Source organism: Bactrocera latifrons, unplaced genomic scaffold, assembly GCF_001853355.1.
Source record: "Bactrocera latifrons isolate USDA-ARS-PBARC rearing strain unplaced genomic scaffold, ASM185335v1 scaffold_13, whole genome shotgun sequence".
NCBI lineage: Eukaryota > Metazoa > Arthropoda > Insecta > Diptera > Tephritidae > Bactrocera > Bactrocera latifrons.
The window spans coordinates 1937026-1949865 of NW_017534741.1; the positions used below are offsets into that span (position 1 = coordinate 1937026).

The 12840-nt window shown below is 33.9% G+C and overlaps 8 protein-coding genes across 13 annotated transcripts; 5 read left to right on the top strand and 3 right to left on the bottom strand.

Moving 5' to 3' along the window:
• The first annotated feature begins 10 nt into the window (after nucleotides 1-10).
• Nucleotides 11-1998, top strand: LOC108978936 (translation initiation factor eIF-2B subunit gamma). Its single transcript, XM_018949457.1, has 7 exons — nucleotides 11-234; nucleotides 292-439; nucleotides 507-867; nucleotides 929-1075; nucleotides 1141-1317; nucleotides 1479-1705; nucleotides 1786-1998. Exons 1-7 carry the CDS (start codon nucleotides 78-80, stop codon nucleotides 1949-1951), a joined length of 1383 nt encoding a protein of 460 aa, XP_018805002.1. The 5' UTR covers nucleotides 11-77; the 3' UTR covers nucleotides 1952-1998.
• A 420-nt stretch (nucleotides 1999-2418) lies between these two features.
• Nucleotides 2419-3920, top strand: LOC108978919 (protein FAM185A). Its single transcript, XM_018949434.1, has 3 exons — nucleotides 2419-3110; nucleotides 3181-3364; nucleotides 3424-3920. The coding sequence occupies exons 1-3, from the start codon at nucleotides 2523-2525 to the stop codon at nucleotides 3780-3782; spliced, it is 1131 nt and encodes a 376-aa protein (XP_018804979.1). The 5' UTR covers nucleotides 2419-2522; the 3' UTR covers nucleotides 3783-3920.
• On the bottom strand, nucleotides 3909-5659 carry LOC108978918. Its single transcript, XM_018949433.1, has 2 exons — nucleotides 4351-5659; nucleotides 3909-4290 (listed from the first exon to the last, which is right to left on the bottom strand). The coding sequence occupies exons 1-2, from the start codon at nucleotides 5482-5484 to the stop codon at nucleotides 3937-3939; spliced, it is 1488 nt and encodes a 495-aa protein (XP_018804978.1). The 5' UTR covers nucleotides 5485-5659; the 3' UTR covers nucleotides 3909-3936.
• Nucleotides 5660-5849: 190 nt separating this feature from the next.
• LOC108978979 (peptidyl-prolyl cis-trans isomerase-like 4) lies at nucleotides 5850-7834 on the top strand. 2 transcript variants are annotated; one of them, XM_018949511.1, is made up of 3 exons: nucleotides 5991-6131; nucleotides 6203-6298; nucleotides 6534-7834. In XM_018949511.1, exons 1-3 carry the CDS (start codon nucleotides 6086-6088, stop codon nucleotides 7811-7813), a joined length of 1422 nt encoding a protein of 473 aa, XP_018805056.1. In that variant the 5' UTR covers nucleotides 5991-6085; the 3' UTR covers nucleotides 7814-7834. The 2 variants fall into 2 exon arrangements, with proteins under 2 accessions (XP_018805055.1, XP_018805056.1); XM_018949510.1 differs by having other exon boundaries at nucleotides 5850-6298.
• Nucleotides 7808-8775, bottom strand: LOC108978981 (complex III assembly factor LYRM7). Of its 2 annotated transcripts, none has more exons than XM_018949515.1 (5): nucleotides 8687-8775; nucleotides 8441-8604; nucleotides 8237-8380; nucleotides 8102-8183; nucleotides 7808-8045 (listed from the first exon to the last, which is right to left on the bottom strand). In XM_018949515.1, exons 2-5 carry the CDS (start codon nucleotides 8459-8461, stop codon nucleotides 7903-7905), a joined length of 390 nt encoding a protein of 129 aa, XP_018805060.1. In that variant the 5' UTR covers nucleotides 8462-8604; nucleotides 8687-8775; the 3' UTR covers nucleotides 7808-7902. The 2 variants fall into 2 exon arrangements, with proteins under 2 accessions (XP_018805060.1, XP_018805058.1); XM_018949513.1 differs by having other exon boundaries at nucleotides 8441-8630.
• A 45-nt stretch (nucleotides 8776-8820) lies between these two features.
• Nucleotides 8821-9624, top strand: LOC108978983 (protein BOLA2). Of its 4 annotated transcripts, none has more exons than XM_018949517.1 (2): nucleotides 8821-8915; nucleotides 9212-9624. In XM_018949517.1, exon 2 carries the CDS (start codon nucleotides 9291-9293, stop codon nucleotides 9558-9560), a length of 270 nt encoding a protein of 89 aa, XP_018805062.1. In that variant the 5' UTR covers nucleotides 8821-8915; nucleotides 9212-9290; the 3' UTR covers nucleotides 9561-9624. The 4 variants fall into 4 exon arrangements, with proteins under 4 accessions (XP_018805062.1, XP_018805063.1, XP_018805065.1 ...); XM_018949518.1 differs by having other exon boundaries at nucleotides 8898-8989; XM_018949520.1 differs by lacking the exon at nucleotides 8821-8915 and adding an exon at nucleotides 9016-9109.
• A 97-nt stretch (nucleotides 9625-9721) lies between these two features.
• LOC108978980 (mevalonate kinase) lies at nucleotides 9722-11476 on the top strand. The gene has a single exon (XM_018949512.1). The coding sequence runs from the start codon at nucleotides 10154-10156 to the stop codon at nucleotides 11330-11332; it is 1179 nt and encodes a 392-aa protein (XP_018805057.1). The 5' UTR covers nucleotides 9722-10153; the 3' UTR covers nucleotides 11333-11476.
• Nucleotides 11477-11524: 48 nt separating this feature from the next.
• Nucleotides 11525-12283, bottom strand: LOC108978982 (transcription elongation factor SPT4). The gene is made up of 3 exons (XM_018949516.1): nucleotides 12066-12283; nucleotides 11837-11999; nucleotides 11525-11741 (listed from the first exon to the last, which is right to left on the bottom strand). The coding sequence occupies exons 1-3, from the start codon at nucleotides 12132-12134 to the stop codon at nucleotides 11623-11625; spliced, it is 351 nt and encodes a 116-aa protein (XP_018805061.1). The 5' UTR covers nucleotides 12135-12283; the 3' UTR covers nucleotides 11525-11622.
• Between the last annotated feature and the right edge of the window lie 557 nt (nucleotides 12284-12840).

Below are 12840 nucleotides of genomic sequence, written 5' to 3' on the forward strand. Positions count from 1 at the left end.
TGATATTTGGTTATTTGGCATACTACATGCATTTCTAAAAGCAGTTAATTCAGTGAAAGAAAAATAATTAAATTGCAATGGTTACTCAAGAATTTCAAGCTGTAGTTCTAGCGGCTGGCCGCGGTACACGTCTGCCGGAAGTGTTGACTGATTCGCCGAAATGCCTATTGCCGATCGGTCCATATCCATTATTATGGTACCCATTAAATATGCTCCAAAAGCATAACTTTCAAGGTAAAATATATGCGAATGTTGCGTTTATTTTAACTATAACTTTTTCTTTAAAAAAAGATGTAATTGTTGTGGTTTTGGAAAATGAGCGCTCGGAGATACAACAAGCGCTTGAACGAACTCCACTAAAGATTAAAATTGACTTTGTGGCTATTGATAGTGATAGCGATTTTGGCACGGCCGATAGCTTGCGAATAATACATGATAAGTATGTAAAATTAATAAAATAATTAATTACAGCATCAGACATCTTACGCATATGAACTTTATTGCAGAATTAAATCTGACTTTTTGGTGTTATCCTGTGATATTGTATCGAACGTAAGTTTGTATCCACTAATAAACAAATTTCGTCAACACGATGCCGCCTTAACAGCCTTGTTGTTCAAAAGCGGATTTGAGTCGGATGTTACTTTGCCCGGACCGAAAACAAAACATAAACCTGAACGTGATCTGATCGGAATTCATCCCGATTCTAATCGATTGCTTTTTCTTGCTTCCGCAAGCGATTTTGAAGAAGTAATGAGTGTTAATGCTCATTTGTTGCGTAAGAATGGAAAAATGACGGTATTCTCCAGGTTGGTAGATTCTCATATCTATGTAATGAAAAAATGGACAATTGATTTTCTTCTTAAGGTAAGATCCATATGATAATTATTATTATGAACAAATTAAATTTAAATTCAAATATATGTAGAAAGAAAACTTTTCAACACTTAAAGGGGAATTCTTACCTTATATTATTAAAAAGCAAATGTCAAAAAAAATGGGGAGTTCAGCTGCCGCCCCAGATATGCAATCGGAAGTGGGAGTTACAATAAAACCAGAAAATGATATATTTCATGTAGGTACGATATTTTAACTAGAACCCGCATATTTTAATTGCAAAAGTATTATTATTTCGTTTAGTACGCTTCGAAGACACATCTAGAACAACGCATACAGAAAGCTACGCTCTTTAACGATTCTCGAATCAAGGAACCATACAATGGTGATTTAATTCGCTGTTATGCTGTTGTGGCACCTAAAGAGAGTATTGGTGTGCGTGTAAATACTACTCTAAGCTTTTTCGCAATTAATCAAAAGGTAAATAATAATGGATAATTTGAATAATAATTAGACTGTTTACGAAAGCATCTGCTTTTATATCTGATATTAAGATGGTTTTTGCCACTAACAAAACAAAACAACTTAATATGAAAATCACATTTATCTGGTAACTACTACAAACTCTGATTTAATTTTAGATTTCCAATATTTGGCCACAATTGTTCAACGAACAGGAACACTTACTTATTTCATCAAATGCCGTCATAAACTCAACTCAAATGAAGGAAGTCGCGGTCGGAGATAGTGCAAAATTATCAGAGAAAACATCACTTAATTTGAGCGTTTTTGGTGCTAATTGCACAATCAACCCGAAAAATATTATAAACAAATCTATTATAATGACAAGCGCTATTATTGAAGAGGGGTGAGATGACAAAGCAAGAAACTAATGCCATATACTCTTAAATATGTATATTTACACATATTTATTATTTTTTATTATAGTTGTAATATTGAGAATAGCATCGTTGGAAGCAGAGCTGTAATTAAACGCGGTTCCGTACTGAAAAATTGCTTAATTGGACCAAGTTACGCAGTAGAAGAGGGTACGAAGAGAGAAAATCAACATTTAACAAATGCTGATGGATTTATGGAGATTGATATACAATAAAAATGAGATTTTCTATATAATAAATACGTTTTTATTAATTCCTCTAAGTATACAATTTTTAAGAATACTTTCAGTAGTAAAACAAATACTGTCTACAGTATAATTTTTGTGTATGCAAAACTGTGTATAGTATGAATCTTTTGTAGGCGGGATTATTGAAGGAAACGCTTAATTTTTAAAATTGGAAAACTTGAATGGTTCCCACGCCATTCGCATTTTATTCGAAAAATATGGAAATTTAAAACACAAGTAAACAATATTATTTTCTCATTTAAAAATGTAGCAAAAAGTTAAATTAAGGCAATAAAAAGCAGGGGGCCATGAGAATTTTATTGGATTAGCAGAGAACGTTTATTATACATATGAATATAATATAATATACGTTCTCTGAGATTAGTATCCACTTGTCAAATTTATCATTTTGTTTTGATAATCAAATTCTAGTTTCCATTTTATTTTTCTCTTTATTCTATATATTCGATAAACAAACATTTTCTTTTATTGAATAGCAGCTGATGAGAAGTTAGTAATTTTAACTATTTAAATAAAATTTTAGCCCATTGAATAGGAAATGCTGTTGATTTACCGGCTGTCGCCGCTATTGCGATTCCCTAAAGTCAGATTGTATGGTAAAAAATATATAAAACCAAATAAGATGAATAAAATGTTGTCAGGAAATACACCCAGTAAACAAGTGCATCAGGAAACTATGCGCTACATTTATCCATTTGCGCGAATTAATATACACTCTGAAATTTATTTACAAGTTAAGGCTGCCAACGTGCATGAGTACCCGGATGCCAATGTGCTAATCGGTGAACTGCATGGTGGACACGATCGTAATTGTCCTGTTAACATGCATGTTGATGTGAGTGAAGATGAAAGACTCGTAAATATTGCAATAAATAAAACTGCAAACGCCCTCGATTTTCATTGCAATCTGGAAATACCAATTCGTGCGGATTTGCATATTGAGGCTCTTGATAGCGTTTCAGTACGGAACATATTCAGTTCAGAAATTACTGTTCGAGCGCAAAAAAATATAGAAACCAAAGAGTTACGCGCGGATAATATAACTCTAAACAGTGCTGGTGGAAATATATCTTGCAAAGGTATGCTATTGGGCAAAGTTACTACGGTGGAGACAAAAGATTTAGGTGTAGGTGAACCGAATAACAAAAAAAAAAAAAAAATTAATACTAATTTAAATATACATTATATTGCTCTAGAATATTTCACTAGAGAAGTTGCAAGGTGATCAGCTAAGCTGTAAAACAGATGCTGGTAGCATCTCTACAAACTCCTGCTATGTAGAAGAGTCAAAATTTGTAACCAATACCGGTTCTTTACAACTAAAAAATGTTCACAAAAGAACTGAAGTGGAAGTACAAAAAAGTGGTGAACTTAATATGAGTAAGTTAGGCTATTTACTCATAGAAGTGTATTCTAATATTTAATTATTGCTTTACAAGCTGGAGTTCACGGTAATCTTAAGGTGAGAACCAACGGTGGAAAATTAAATCTGCAGCTCTCCGAACTGACTGGAGAGAACGTTGTTAAGGCAAACGGAATTGAACAAGCTATAATTAACATTTCCGAGTGCATTGAAGAACAGTCCAACATTGAGGTCACATCTCGTGCCGTAGTACTGGATGGTTCACTTTCGCATTTAAAGGATTGTGTAATTAACAATGATACACTCTTTCGCAACTCAAAATCAACAAATGCATTAAGTAATTTGACTGTAAATAGTAGTGGCGAAGTTAAACTTGGCAAGTTATCTTGGATGGAGTCCCTACGCGGGCAACTAGACAAATCAGGACAAAAATAGTCAGAAACTAATTATGTAGAAAACAGTAACTTTACGATGATACTCTAAAATCTTTGTGATTAGGTAACTTATGTTGTTCATTAAATACATAGCACATAGCACCGGCTTAATAAATTCTGAATAGAATAATGTTATAAATTTGTATTATCCATTATTAATGCTGTAAATTGTCTAGTACATTTTGTATTTTTAAATAGCATCGCTTTGATGGTTGATCGTCTTCACCAATGCTAAGGGTACTTTGCAAATTCCGCATATTGTCATCAAGATTTTCTTTCAAAGCATTTTCCAACTGTAGATCAGTAGCAGCATTAATTACACGAACTATCATATCGAGTATTGTTAGGTAACTGGTTTCAAAATTAAATTCAACCTCTTTAAATACATTATTTTCAAAATCATTTCCCGGTGGTGTTTTTCGAGCAAGTCGCTCATTTTCCAATCTTAACAAATTCCAAATACTAATTGCATATATCAGGCATCTTTCATCGAAAGGGTCTCCTAGGGACTAAATATTTTTGTACATTAGGTATTTTACGGATATTAAATGCAAATACGTTAAACAAACCTCTAAGATGTCATTGATGCTTTCCAAAAGATCTTGCTCCTGATTGGACAAGTGCTCAATATACTTAGGATTGCATAGAGGTTCAAGAATACAACCTAAGCAATCCATTAGTGACTCAATATGTGGAAAATAACTATTTTGTGACAGGTTATCATACTGCGTTAATATACAGTGTATGTTTAGGAAAATCTGCATTAAATTGTGCGTACTCTGTGTAAGCACAATCGTGCTTTCAACATCGTCGTTATCATCATCATGATTTTCTTGTAACTCGGAGTTATCTTTTCTCGGTAATAAAGCTAGGAATGCTTCCGTTGTGGCTTTTATTAAAGACTCATTGACAAATAACTGCTCAAATGTTGGCAATAACTCTGCATTATTTTCAGATACTTTTTGATTAGGTTCAATAAGTGCAAATTTGGCTAATATCGCATTTAGAGTTTCGATTGTTTGGCGAAGAAGTTGTTCGTTTATTGAATTACTTAATATAAATATAATATTTTTAATGAAATCGGGGCAAAAGGATATATGTTGATACCACTGCAATGCCGTTCCACGATCTGCATGTATTAGCACTGCAGAAAATAGTCGGGTGAGTTGAAGAAGTGTCGGTGAATCGGAACAATTAGTTAAATCTAGAAGTGTTTGAACCAGCAAAGTATCCTTAACGAGTGCATCACGAGACTCTTTGAAATTGCACATGTTTCCTAATATTCCCACTAATATTTCAACTAAACGTTTATCATTTGTCGCAATTATACAATCGGCAAAGAGTTCCAGTACGTTATGCTCCAGGAGCAATTGCACAACATCCTCTTCAATTGTCATATCCCAAATTGTACATAGGTCATTTTCAAAACTCTCATTTTCAGAAAGCTCCTTCTCCAATTTTGTCAGCTTCAGCAACGTGGAAAGCACAAAACGTTCACTATACAATGTGGTACCAATAGCATCGCCACGTATACGCGCTAAGTCCTCTTCAACATGGTCAGTATCATCAGGATGTACGGACAGATTGCAAGCCCCACCAATAATTGATTTATCATCGTTTTCAAGTTGATTCACTAAATCAGATTGAACTTTTATTTTTGCCGAATGTGTAGGCGAATTTGTAGATGTATTATCCTTTTCCATTTAGAACCTTATTTTTTTTTTTTTTCTAATAAACAAATGAAATTTAAATGTTTTGTTATTATGACAGCTATGTTGTTTTGATTATGAACAATTTTGTTTATTGATTGCCCTGTTTTTAAAGTTCACTCTTTTATTATGGTTTTATTGTTCACCACAAGCCATACGCAAAAAATTAAAATTGGACGTTATATATTCGTATTTGCAGTATTTTTATACTGAATATTTCATAGTTTAATTATAAAAATTAAAAAATGAAATACAAATTAAAAAAAAAAAATTATAAATAAATTTTAAAAAATTCGTACACCTTGTGTTTCGTTCCTCTCACTATCTTGCAAATTAGCAACGTAGATATTAGATTTACTTTTATTGTGGCTCGAGTTTATTGTTGATTGTTCAAAAACGTAAAATTAATGAAAAATGTCTGTTGTAATTGAAACCACAGTAGGCGACATAACTGTTGACCTATTTGTGGATGAGCGCCCCATTTCGTGTCTTAACTTCATTAAGCTGTGTAGATTTAAATATTACAATTATAATCTTTTCCACACAATTGAACGTGGGTTTATTGCACAGACCGGCGATCCTACTGGTGTAGGCAATGGCGGTAATTCTATATGGGGTGAAGTGGACGGGCCAGATAAAAGGTTTTTCGAAGCTGAAACTATACCAAAGATTTATCACTCTTCAGCCGGTCTCTTGTCACTTGTTTCTGCAGGAAAAAATTTAATTGGATCGCAATTCTTTTTCACTTTGGCGCCAAATTTATCTTCATTAGATGGTATTCATTGTGTTATTGGCGAAGTGGTAGAAGGTAAGAAATATATAGTATAAATGTTTATAATTATGTAGTTTTATTATTCGAACTTCAAATTTTAAAAATGATTTTTAATACCTCGTGGTATCATTCCATTTTTAATATTAAACTTCCCGTTAACATAAACCTCGTAGCAGATAAATTAACTTCTTGTTAACATGAAGATAGCAAATAATATGAATGTATGAAAGTATTGTAAAATTACTTACATACAATATTTATCCTATTTCAGGACATGAAACACTTCGAAAAATAAATGAGGCCATTGTTGATGATAACTTTCGACCTTACCAAGATATTCGCATAACTCATACAGTTATATTAGAAGATCCTTTCCCAGATCCAAGTAACTTTTTATTACCAAGTCGTTCTCCATCTCCCACACCTCAACGTTTGCAGAATGGTCGTATCGCCGCGGATGAAGACATTGACGATACAGATGGAAAAACTGTCGAAGAGTGGCAAGAGATGCTTGCGGAGCGAGAAGCAAAAGCGCGAGCAACTATCCTTGAGATAGTTGGAGATTTACCCGATGCAGAAATGGCACCACCTGAGAATGTGCTTTTCGTTTGCAAATTAAATCCAGTCACTACTGACGACGATTTAGAAATTATTTTTAGCCGTTTTGGTAAAGTAAAAAATTGTGAAGTAATTCGAGATAAAAAAACAGGTGACTCACTGCAATACGCATTTGTTGAGTTCGACGATCAGAAATCGTGTGAAGCTGCTTATTTTAAAATGGACAATGTTCTAATTGATGACCGCCGAATTCATGTTGACTTTTCACAATCTGTTGCAAAAGTGAAATGGCGCGGAAAGGGCCGCGGAGTAGAAGGTTCCTTAAAACGAGGTGAATTCGACAATTTACGGGAACCCAACAAAAAACATAGAATCGATGATCGTTATCGAAAAGACGCTGATCGGGACCGTTCAAAAAGAAATAATTCAATAGAGCGACGATTGGCTCGAGAAGAGCGCCATCGTGAGCAACGGGAAAAGGATGGAAGACGAGAAAATAGTTCGCACCGAAGAAGAAGTCGGTATAATGAAATGATTGAAGAACGTGAGCAAGGACCGTCGCGAGATCGTTGCAGGCGATCACGTAGCCATAGTGGGGGACGTTATAAAAAATATTCTCCAGTTAGAGAACGACCCGATAGATATAATGAATCAAAGAACTATAGACATAATAACGAAAAATCAAAGCTGCGAGAGTATTCAGATCACAGAAGTAGTGAAAAGCGGTTAGACAGAAAACGACAAAATGAAAGGAATGACAATGGATCTAGGAAACCAAAAGCAAAATCAGAGCGGAGAAAAAAAGATAGCACATCCTCAAGTTCCGACAGCGAAAGCTCAAGTAGTGACACATCTACGGCTACTAGAAGTAGCAGCGATGTTTCTAGTGACATATCTGGTGACAGAAAACGACAAAGACGAAAAAATAGAATAGTTAAAAAGAAGAAAATTAAGAGCAAGACACACAAAAGTAAAAGCAGGCGTAGGAAATAATAAAGCTATTAATTACTATTATATTTTGTGTTATTGTTTTCACAACGATTTTAAAAATAACAAAGTTTTAGTAATTGAGATTTATTGATTTAGTTCTTTGCAGTGCTTTGTCCTCCACAACAGTCTCCCATAGAATTTCCTTTAAGATTTCGAGATGCTGGCTTTTCAATTACAGCATCTGGATTGAAAACAACGTTGTCCAATCGTGTCGTTTCTTCCGTAATACGTAATTCTAAAAATGTACGATTATTAGCACTTTTTTGTTTTATACTTAATATTCAATCTTACTATATACTCCTTCTTTCTCCTGAATGGCTTGTATAACACTTGTGCGCAGTTCGTTGTCAACGTCATGGGCCAGTTGTATCATCTAAGGTATAAAGTTGTACACTTAGTGATAAAATAAAATTGCGTTTTTAATACCTTTTTTATTTCGTCCTCATTTTTTTCACTTCGATTTTTCCGAAACTGCTCATTTATTTCTTTACGCCCGGCTTTTAATGTAAGCTCATCGCCTTGGAACACGAATTGCCTTGTGCGATGTAATTTCTTAAACGCTCTTAGAGCCTATTAACAGCGGAAAATTTTGTTACTTTTAGCTTTGTTTTCTAAAATATGTTCACTTACTTCTCGTCGTAGTTGCGACATATTATTAATTCAACTAAAAATTTATATTTATATAAACTTAATTTAATACCGCACTGTTGTGTTAAATAAATATATAATATCTGCGTATCAGCTGATAACACAGGGTGCTGTTGAAAAACACGTCTACTATCAGAACTCTGCCGCTACAACAACAACAACAACACGTCTACTATTGAAACATTTCAATGTTTAGCGATTTTAAGTTTTCTTCAAAAGCAAAAATACCTGTATTGTACATGTAATCTTAATCAAATGTCATTTTTAAAGTTAAAACGTATTCGTCCAAGAAACCTTTGCCCATTGTTTGATTGATGATTTAATATTAAAATTTTCAAGAAAAACGATACAATTTCGAGTCTCGATTCACAGCTGTCTGACAATTTGTCGGCAAAATAAATTCCAGAGAACGTTTAATCTCTGTAAATTCCTTCCCACGCCGCGCGATAAACAGAAGGTAAATGTGATAAAAAACTCAAATAACCTGAAATATTAGTTTCTTTTGTTCATGGTAGACAAATGTAAACGTTGGTACGTATATACCAGAAAAAATGTTTGCATAAATATGTACCACAGCAAAAAGTGTAGCTAATTTATATTCTACACATGGAACCGCTGCATTAATTATTACTTATATACTCATGTACATATGTACGTCATATTTATATACCGTACAACTGTAATTGTTCGCTCCAACTTGTTATTTAATAGCATAATAATATGAGAACTAATAAAATACACTCGTTTGGTTAGTCTTTCAGGTAACTACCGAATCAAACTCATAACAGTTGCGAGAAGTTGAAGCCAACTTGTAGCTTGAACAGAAATTAAAATGAGCAAATATACGTCAAAGTATTTGGAAGACAAACTAGCGGATAAATTGGGAGCGTTATACGTAAATGTGATCGACGAATCGGACGGCTGTGGTGGTAAATTCAGTGTGACTATTGTTTCGGAGGCATTCCGTGGTAAGACATTGCTACAGAAACATCGCTTAGTGAATAGTGCTCTAGCAGAGGAACTTAAGGAAATACACGCATTCTCTCAAAAGTCATACACACCCGAAGAGTGGGAAAAAGTGCAACAGACTTTGAAGTGTTAATAAGAATGTAGTATTTTTATTAGCGCTGTATTTGTCTTTTGAATAAATTATATTATAATAACTACTCAGCCAGAAATATCAGTGCAAGCAATTTTATTAAATTCAGATGTTTGGAAAAAAGCGAATATTGAAAAAAGCTAAAAACCGGAAATCCTCTACACACATTCGTGCTGCGCAGAAAGTGAAAGTATATTAAACAACTACATCCAAATATCTATATATACCAATTACAGGTAATAGACTGCGCATGCGCACATAATTCAAGAGTTGTGTAATTTCAACTAAAACTTTTAAAAATAAAAGTAAAATCTGCGAAAGACAGCAACTGTAGTTCGTTTAAAGCCGAAATGCATTGATAACCGATCTACAAACCAAAAGTCAAGCGACCTCATTTGCATAAATACGACTAAAAAATATTACTCAACACAATTTCAATTTGTTCGAGACGTGGCGAGTTCAACACTGCACTGCATTCGTGTGCGTAAACAAGATAGCTGATCGTTTTCAATTTCTATTTAGACTTTTCTATACTGACGGAGCAAGTAAACAGCGTACATAAATTAAAAATCGATCCAAACAATAGCCGGCGAATCATGAACAAGTTTCAAATTATTGCGCCGGGTAAAGTAATTCTCCACGGCGAGCATGCAGTCGTCTATAAAAAACCAGCTCTAGCTGCCGCTGTCGGACTTTCAACGAAATTACTGTTCTATCCTCAACCCGAAAGTGATGTCGCTATTTTTAATTTGGAAACGCTGAATTGCACGTTTGAAATTCAATTAAAGCAATTTAATGACTTCATTAAAGATATTCGCGAAAAATACCCAGAGAATAAACTTGATTGTACCGCAAAACTACTTGAGGATGTACGCGCTGTTATTGCAAAGCAATTCGATGGCAGTACCAATAATTCTCCAAAATACCAGCAATCACAGAAAACATTTTTAGCTATATATTATCTACTGGCTGGAGCAGTTCTGGCCGCCCCGAGTGAACTTACGTTAAAATCCGGGTTCAAAATTCATATTGATACCGAATTAAATATAGGATCTGGTTTGGGCAGTTCAGCATCATTCGGCGCCACATTAGCAGCGGCATTTCTACTTATCACCGGACACTTCGATGAAAAATCATACCTTAAATTGGAAAATCGAGCACTCATCTCGCAGTGGGCTTTTGAATCCGAACGCATTATGCATGGCACGCCATCTGGTGTTGATAATACTGTAGTTACCTACGGCGGAATGTTAAGATTTGTTAAAGGCCAAGGCTTTCAGTCACTTAACATTCAGCGACCACTCAATATCATGTTGGTAGATAGTCGCGTTAATCGCAGTACCGCAGATATTGTGGCGAAGGTACGACACCTCTGGGAAACATTTCCGAAGGTAATCGATTCCATATGGGACGCTTGTGAAGAGATAGTAGCAGATGCCATACCATTGTATGAAAGCTTTGGTAATGCTAAGGATGATAGTGTAAAGTTTGAAAAACTTGAACGTTTATTCCAAATAAACAATGATCTGCTTAAAGCTATAGGTGTGACACATCCAAAATTGGAGCAAATATTCGCCATTGCTTTTAAACGTGGTTTCTTTAGTAAGATAACGGGTGCAGGTGCGGGTGGTTTCGCTGTTGTGCTATTGCCTGAAAATTATGAGAGTAATGAAGTTTATTGGAAGTTGAAAGAAGAATTAGAGTCCGCGGGTTTTGGAGTGCAATCTACTACAGCTGGAGGCGAAGGATTACGTATTAATGACTTGGAGGATTAGTTTTTTCATAACTTTCACCACGAAAAAATTAACATTGTTAGTTGCAGGGTTAAACATGTTCTCGTGAATGATTTTCCTATTAAAACCGACTATTTAAAATGCTGTTAACGATGTAAAAATATAGAATAGGATCAAATAAACTTATTTTTCTGGTTTTAATATTATTAAGCTAAATTATAAATTGCACAAATATATGGTTTTTATGCTGGATTCTGCACAAAACTTTGTTTATTAAAATGCTAATATAATAAATCTAAGAGTCGATAATTTATTGTAGAATAAATTAGGAGTTAACGTTGGCTTGTATCTCTTGATCTGTAGGGTATGCCACGACTTTTCATTTCGCGCAGAGTTGCTTGAGGAAGATTACCCGATACAGATATGGCATAAACACCGCGGGTGAAACGACCTGCAAAAATATTTGTATTCAGTAAATTACACAATTTATTAATTTAACAAAAAAAAAAAAAATTCTTAGGCAATGACGATGAAATATGAACATACCGATTCGTTGCCATTTCGCTACCCAAGAATCTTCTGGACTCATCAATGCAATAATGCCGTCGAAATTGTTGCTCGTGTGATCATAAACATTGTCTTTGTTGTTCTTCATGCGAAGAAATTCGTCACAATTATCACATCCATCACATTCGAATTGGTCGAAACTCTATAAATTTATATGATTAATAGAATTTGAAGTAATACCGTAGAGTAAATTATTGCAAAAACTTACTTTAACCAGTGAGCATACTAAGCAAGCGCGCAGTCCTCGTAAATCCTTTGGTATTGTATCGAAAGACATTATTAGTTCTGCCCTATATTTCAAGTTTTGAAAATATTAATCTCAGATAAAACACTCTTAAATTAACTTTATGGACTCTATGTGTGAATTAAATAAAAAAATGTATTTAAGATTCCGAATGAAAAACAAGAATGAATTCGCTTTAATTATAAAAATTATTTTGATGGTTTTCAAGTGTCAATTATAAATAGAGTTGCCACATTTTAATTTTATAGAAATATATAGAAGTAAAAATAAACGTTATTTAAATAAGATAACGAAATTTATTAAAATAAAATTAAATTGTATTTACATGGCTTTGATATACGTTAATTAAAAATTAACACATCAAAGAAATATTTTCAAAAGGTATAATTTTGCTATGTGTCAAACGCTATAAAAATTACAATTCTCACAGATAAAAGGGAAATTTTGATGCTTTTCTTGCTGAATCACAATGTTAGAATTTTACCCAACTCCCGAGCCAAAATTTTGACAACTTATAAATCTGAATACTTCTTTTGAATTTCTGTTATTTAGAAATATTGCCAACTGGGGCTAGCTAACTAGTCTAGCTCGTTGCTTGAAATTCTCAGTTAACAGCAAATCTTTAAATTAATGAATTTTTTTCATGCTTTTCATTTAATACTCTAAGGAAACTTTTTCATCCCAATTCCAGACAGAGAAATATGTTATCGTTTTCCACAGACAATAAAATATAATGCGC

Bases quoted from the DNA above. Each gene is read 5' to 3' on its own strand.
- LOC108978936 (XM_018949457.1), top strand. From the start codon at position 78: ATGGTTACTCAAGAATTTCAAGCTGTAGTTCTAGCGGCTGGCCGCGGT. The intron at 1,318-1,478 runs GTAAATAATAAT...ATTTAATTTTAG, and splicing joins TTTTCGCAATTAATCAAAAG to ATTTCCAATATTTGGCCACA. The intron at 1,706-1,785 runs GTGAGATGACAA...TTTTTATTATAG, and splicing joins AGCGCTATTATTGAAGAGGG to TTGTAATATTGAGAATAGCA.
- LOC108978919 (XM_018949434.1), top strand. From the start codon at position 2,523: ATGCTGTTGATTTACCGGCTGTCGCCGCTATTGCGATTCCCTAAAGTC. The intron at 3,111-3,180 runs GTAGGTGAACCG...ATATTGCTCTAG, and splicing joins TGGAGACAAAAGATTTAGGT to AATATTTCACTAGAGAAGTT. The intron at 3,365-3,423 runs GTAAGTTAGGCT...TTGCTTTACAAG, and splicing joins AAGTGGTGAACTTAATATGA to CTGGAGTTCACGGTAATCTT.
- LOC108978918 (XM_018949433.1), bottom strand. From the start codon at position 5,484: ATGGAAAAGGATAATACATCTACAAATTCGCCTACACATTCGGCAAAA. The intron at 4,291-4,350 runs GTTTGTTTAACG...AAAAATATTTAG, and splicing joins GCATCAATGACATCTTAGAG to TCCCTAGGAGACCCTTTCGA.
- LOC108978979 (XM_018949510.1), top strand. From the start codon at position 5,905: ATGTCTGTTGTAATTGAAACCACAGTAGGCGACATAACTGTTGACCTA. The intron at 6,299-6,533 runs GTAAGAAATATA...ATCCTATTTCAG, and splicing joins TATTGGCGAAGTGGTAGAAG to GACATGAAACACTTCGAAAA.
- LOC108978981 (XM_018949515.1), bottom strand. From the start codon at position 8,461: ATGTCGCAACTACGACGAGAA. The intron at 8,381-8,440 runs GTAAGTGAACAT...CGCTGTTAATAG, and splicing joins TGTCGCAACTACGACGAGAA to GCTCTAAGAGCGTTTAAGAA. The intron at 8,184-8,236 runs GTATTAAAAACG...TTTATACCTTAG, and splicing joins ATGAGGACGAAATAAAAAAG to ATGATACAACTGGCCCATGA.
- LOC108978983 (XM_018949517.1), top strand. From the start codon at position 9,291: ATGAGCAAATATACGTCAAAGTATTTGGAAGACAAACTAGCGGATAAA.
- LOC108978980 (XM_018949512.1), top strand. From the start codon at position 10,154: ATGAACAAGTTTCAAATTATTGCGCCGGGTAAAGTAATTCTCCACGGC.
- LOC108978982 (XM_018949516.1), bottom strand. From the start codon at position 12,134: ATGTCTTTCGATACAATACCAAAGGATTTACGAGGACTGCGCGCTTGC. The intron at 12,000-12,065 runs GTAAGTTTTTGC...ATAAATTTATAG, and splicing joins TAGTATGCTCACTGGTTAAA to AGTTTCGACCAATTCGAATG. The intron at 11,742-11,836 runs GTATGTTCATAT...ATATTTTTGCAG, and splicing joins AGCGAAATGGCAACGAATCG to GTCGTTTCACCCGCGGTGTT.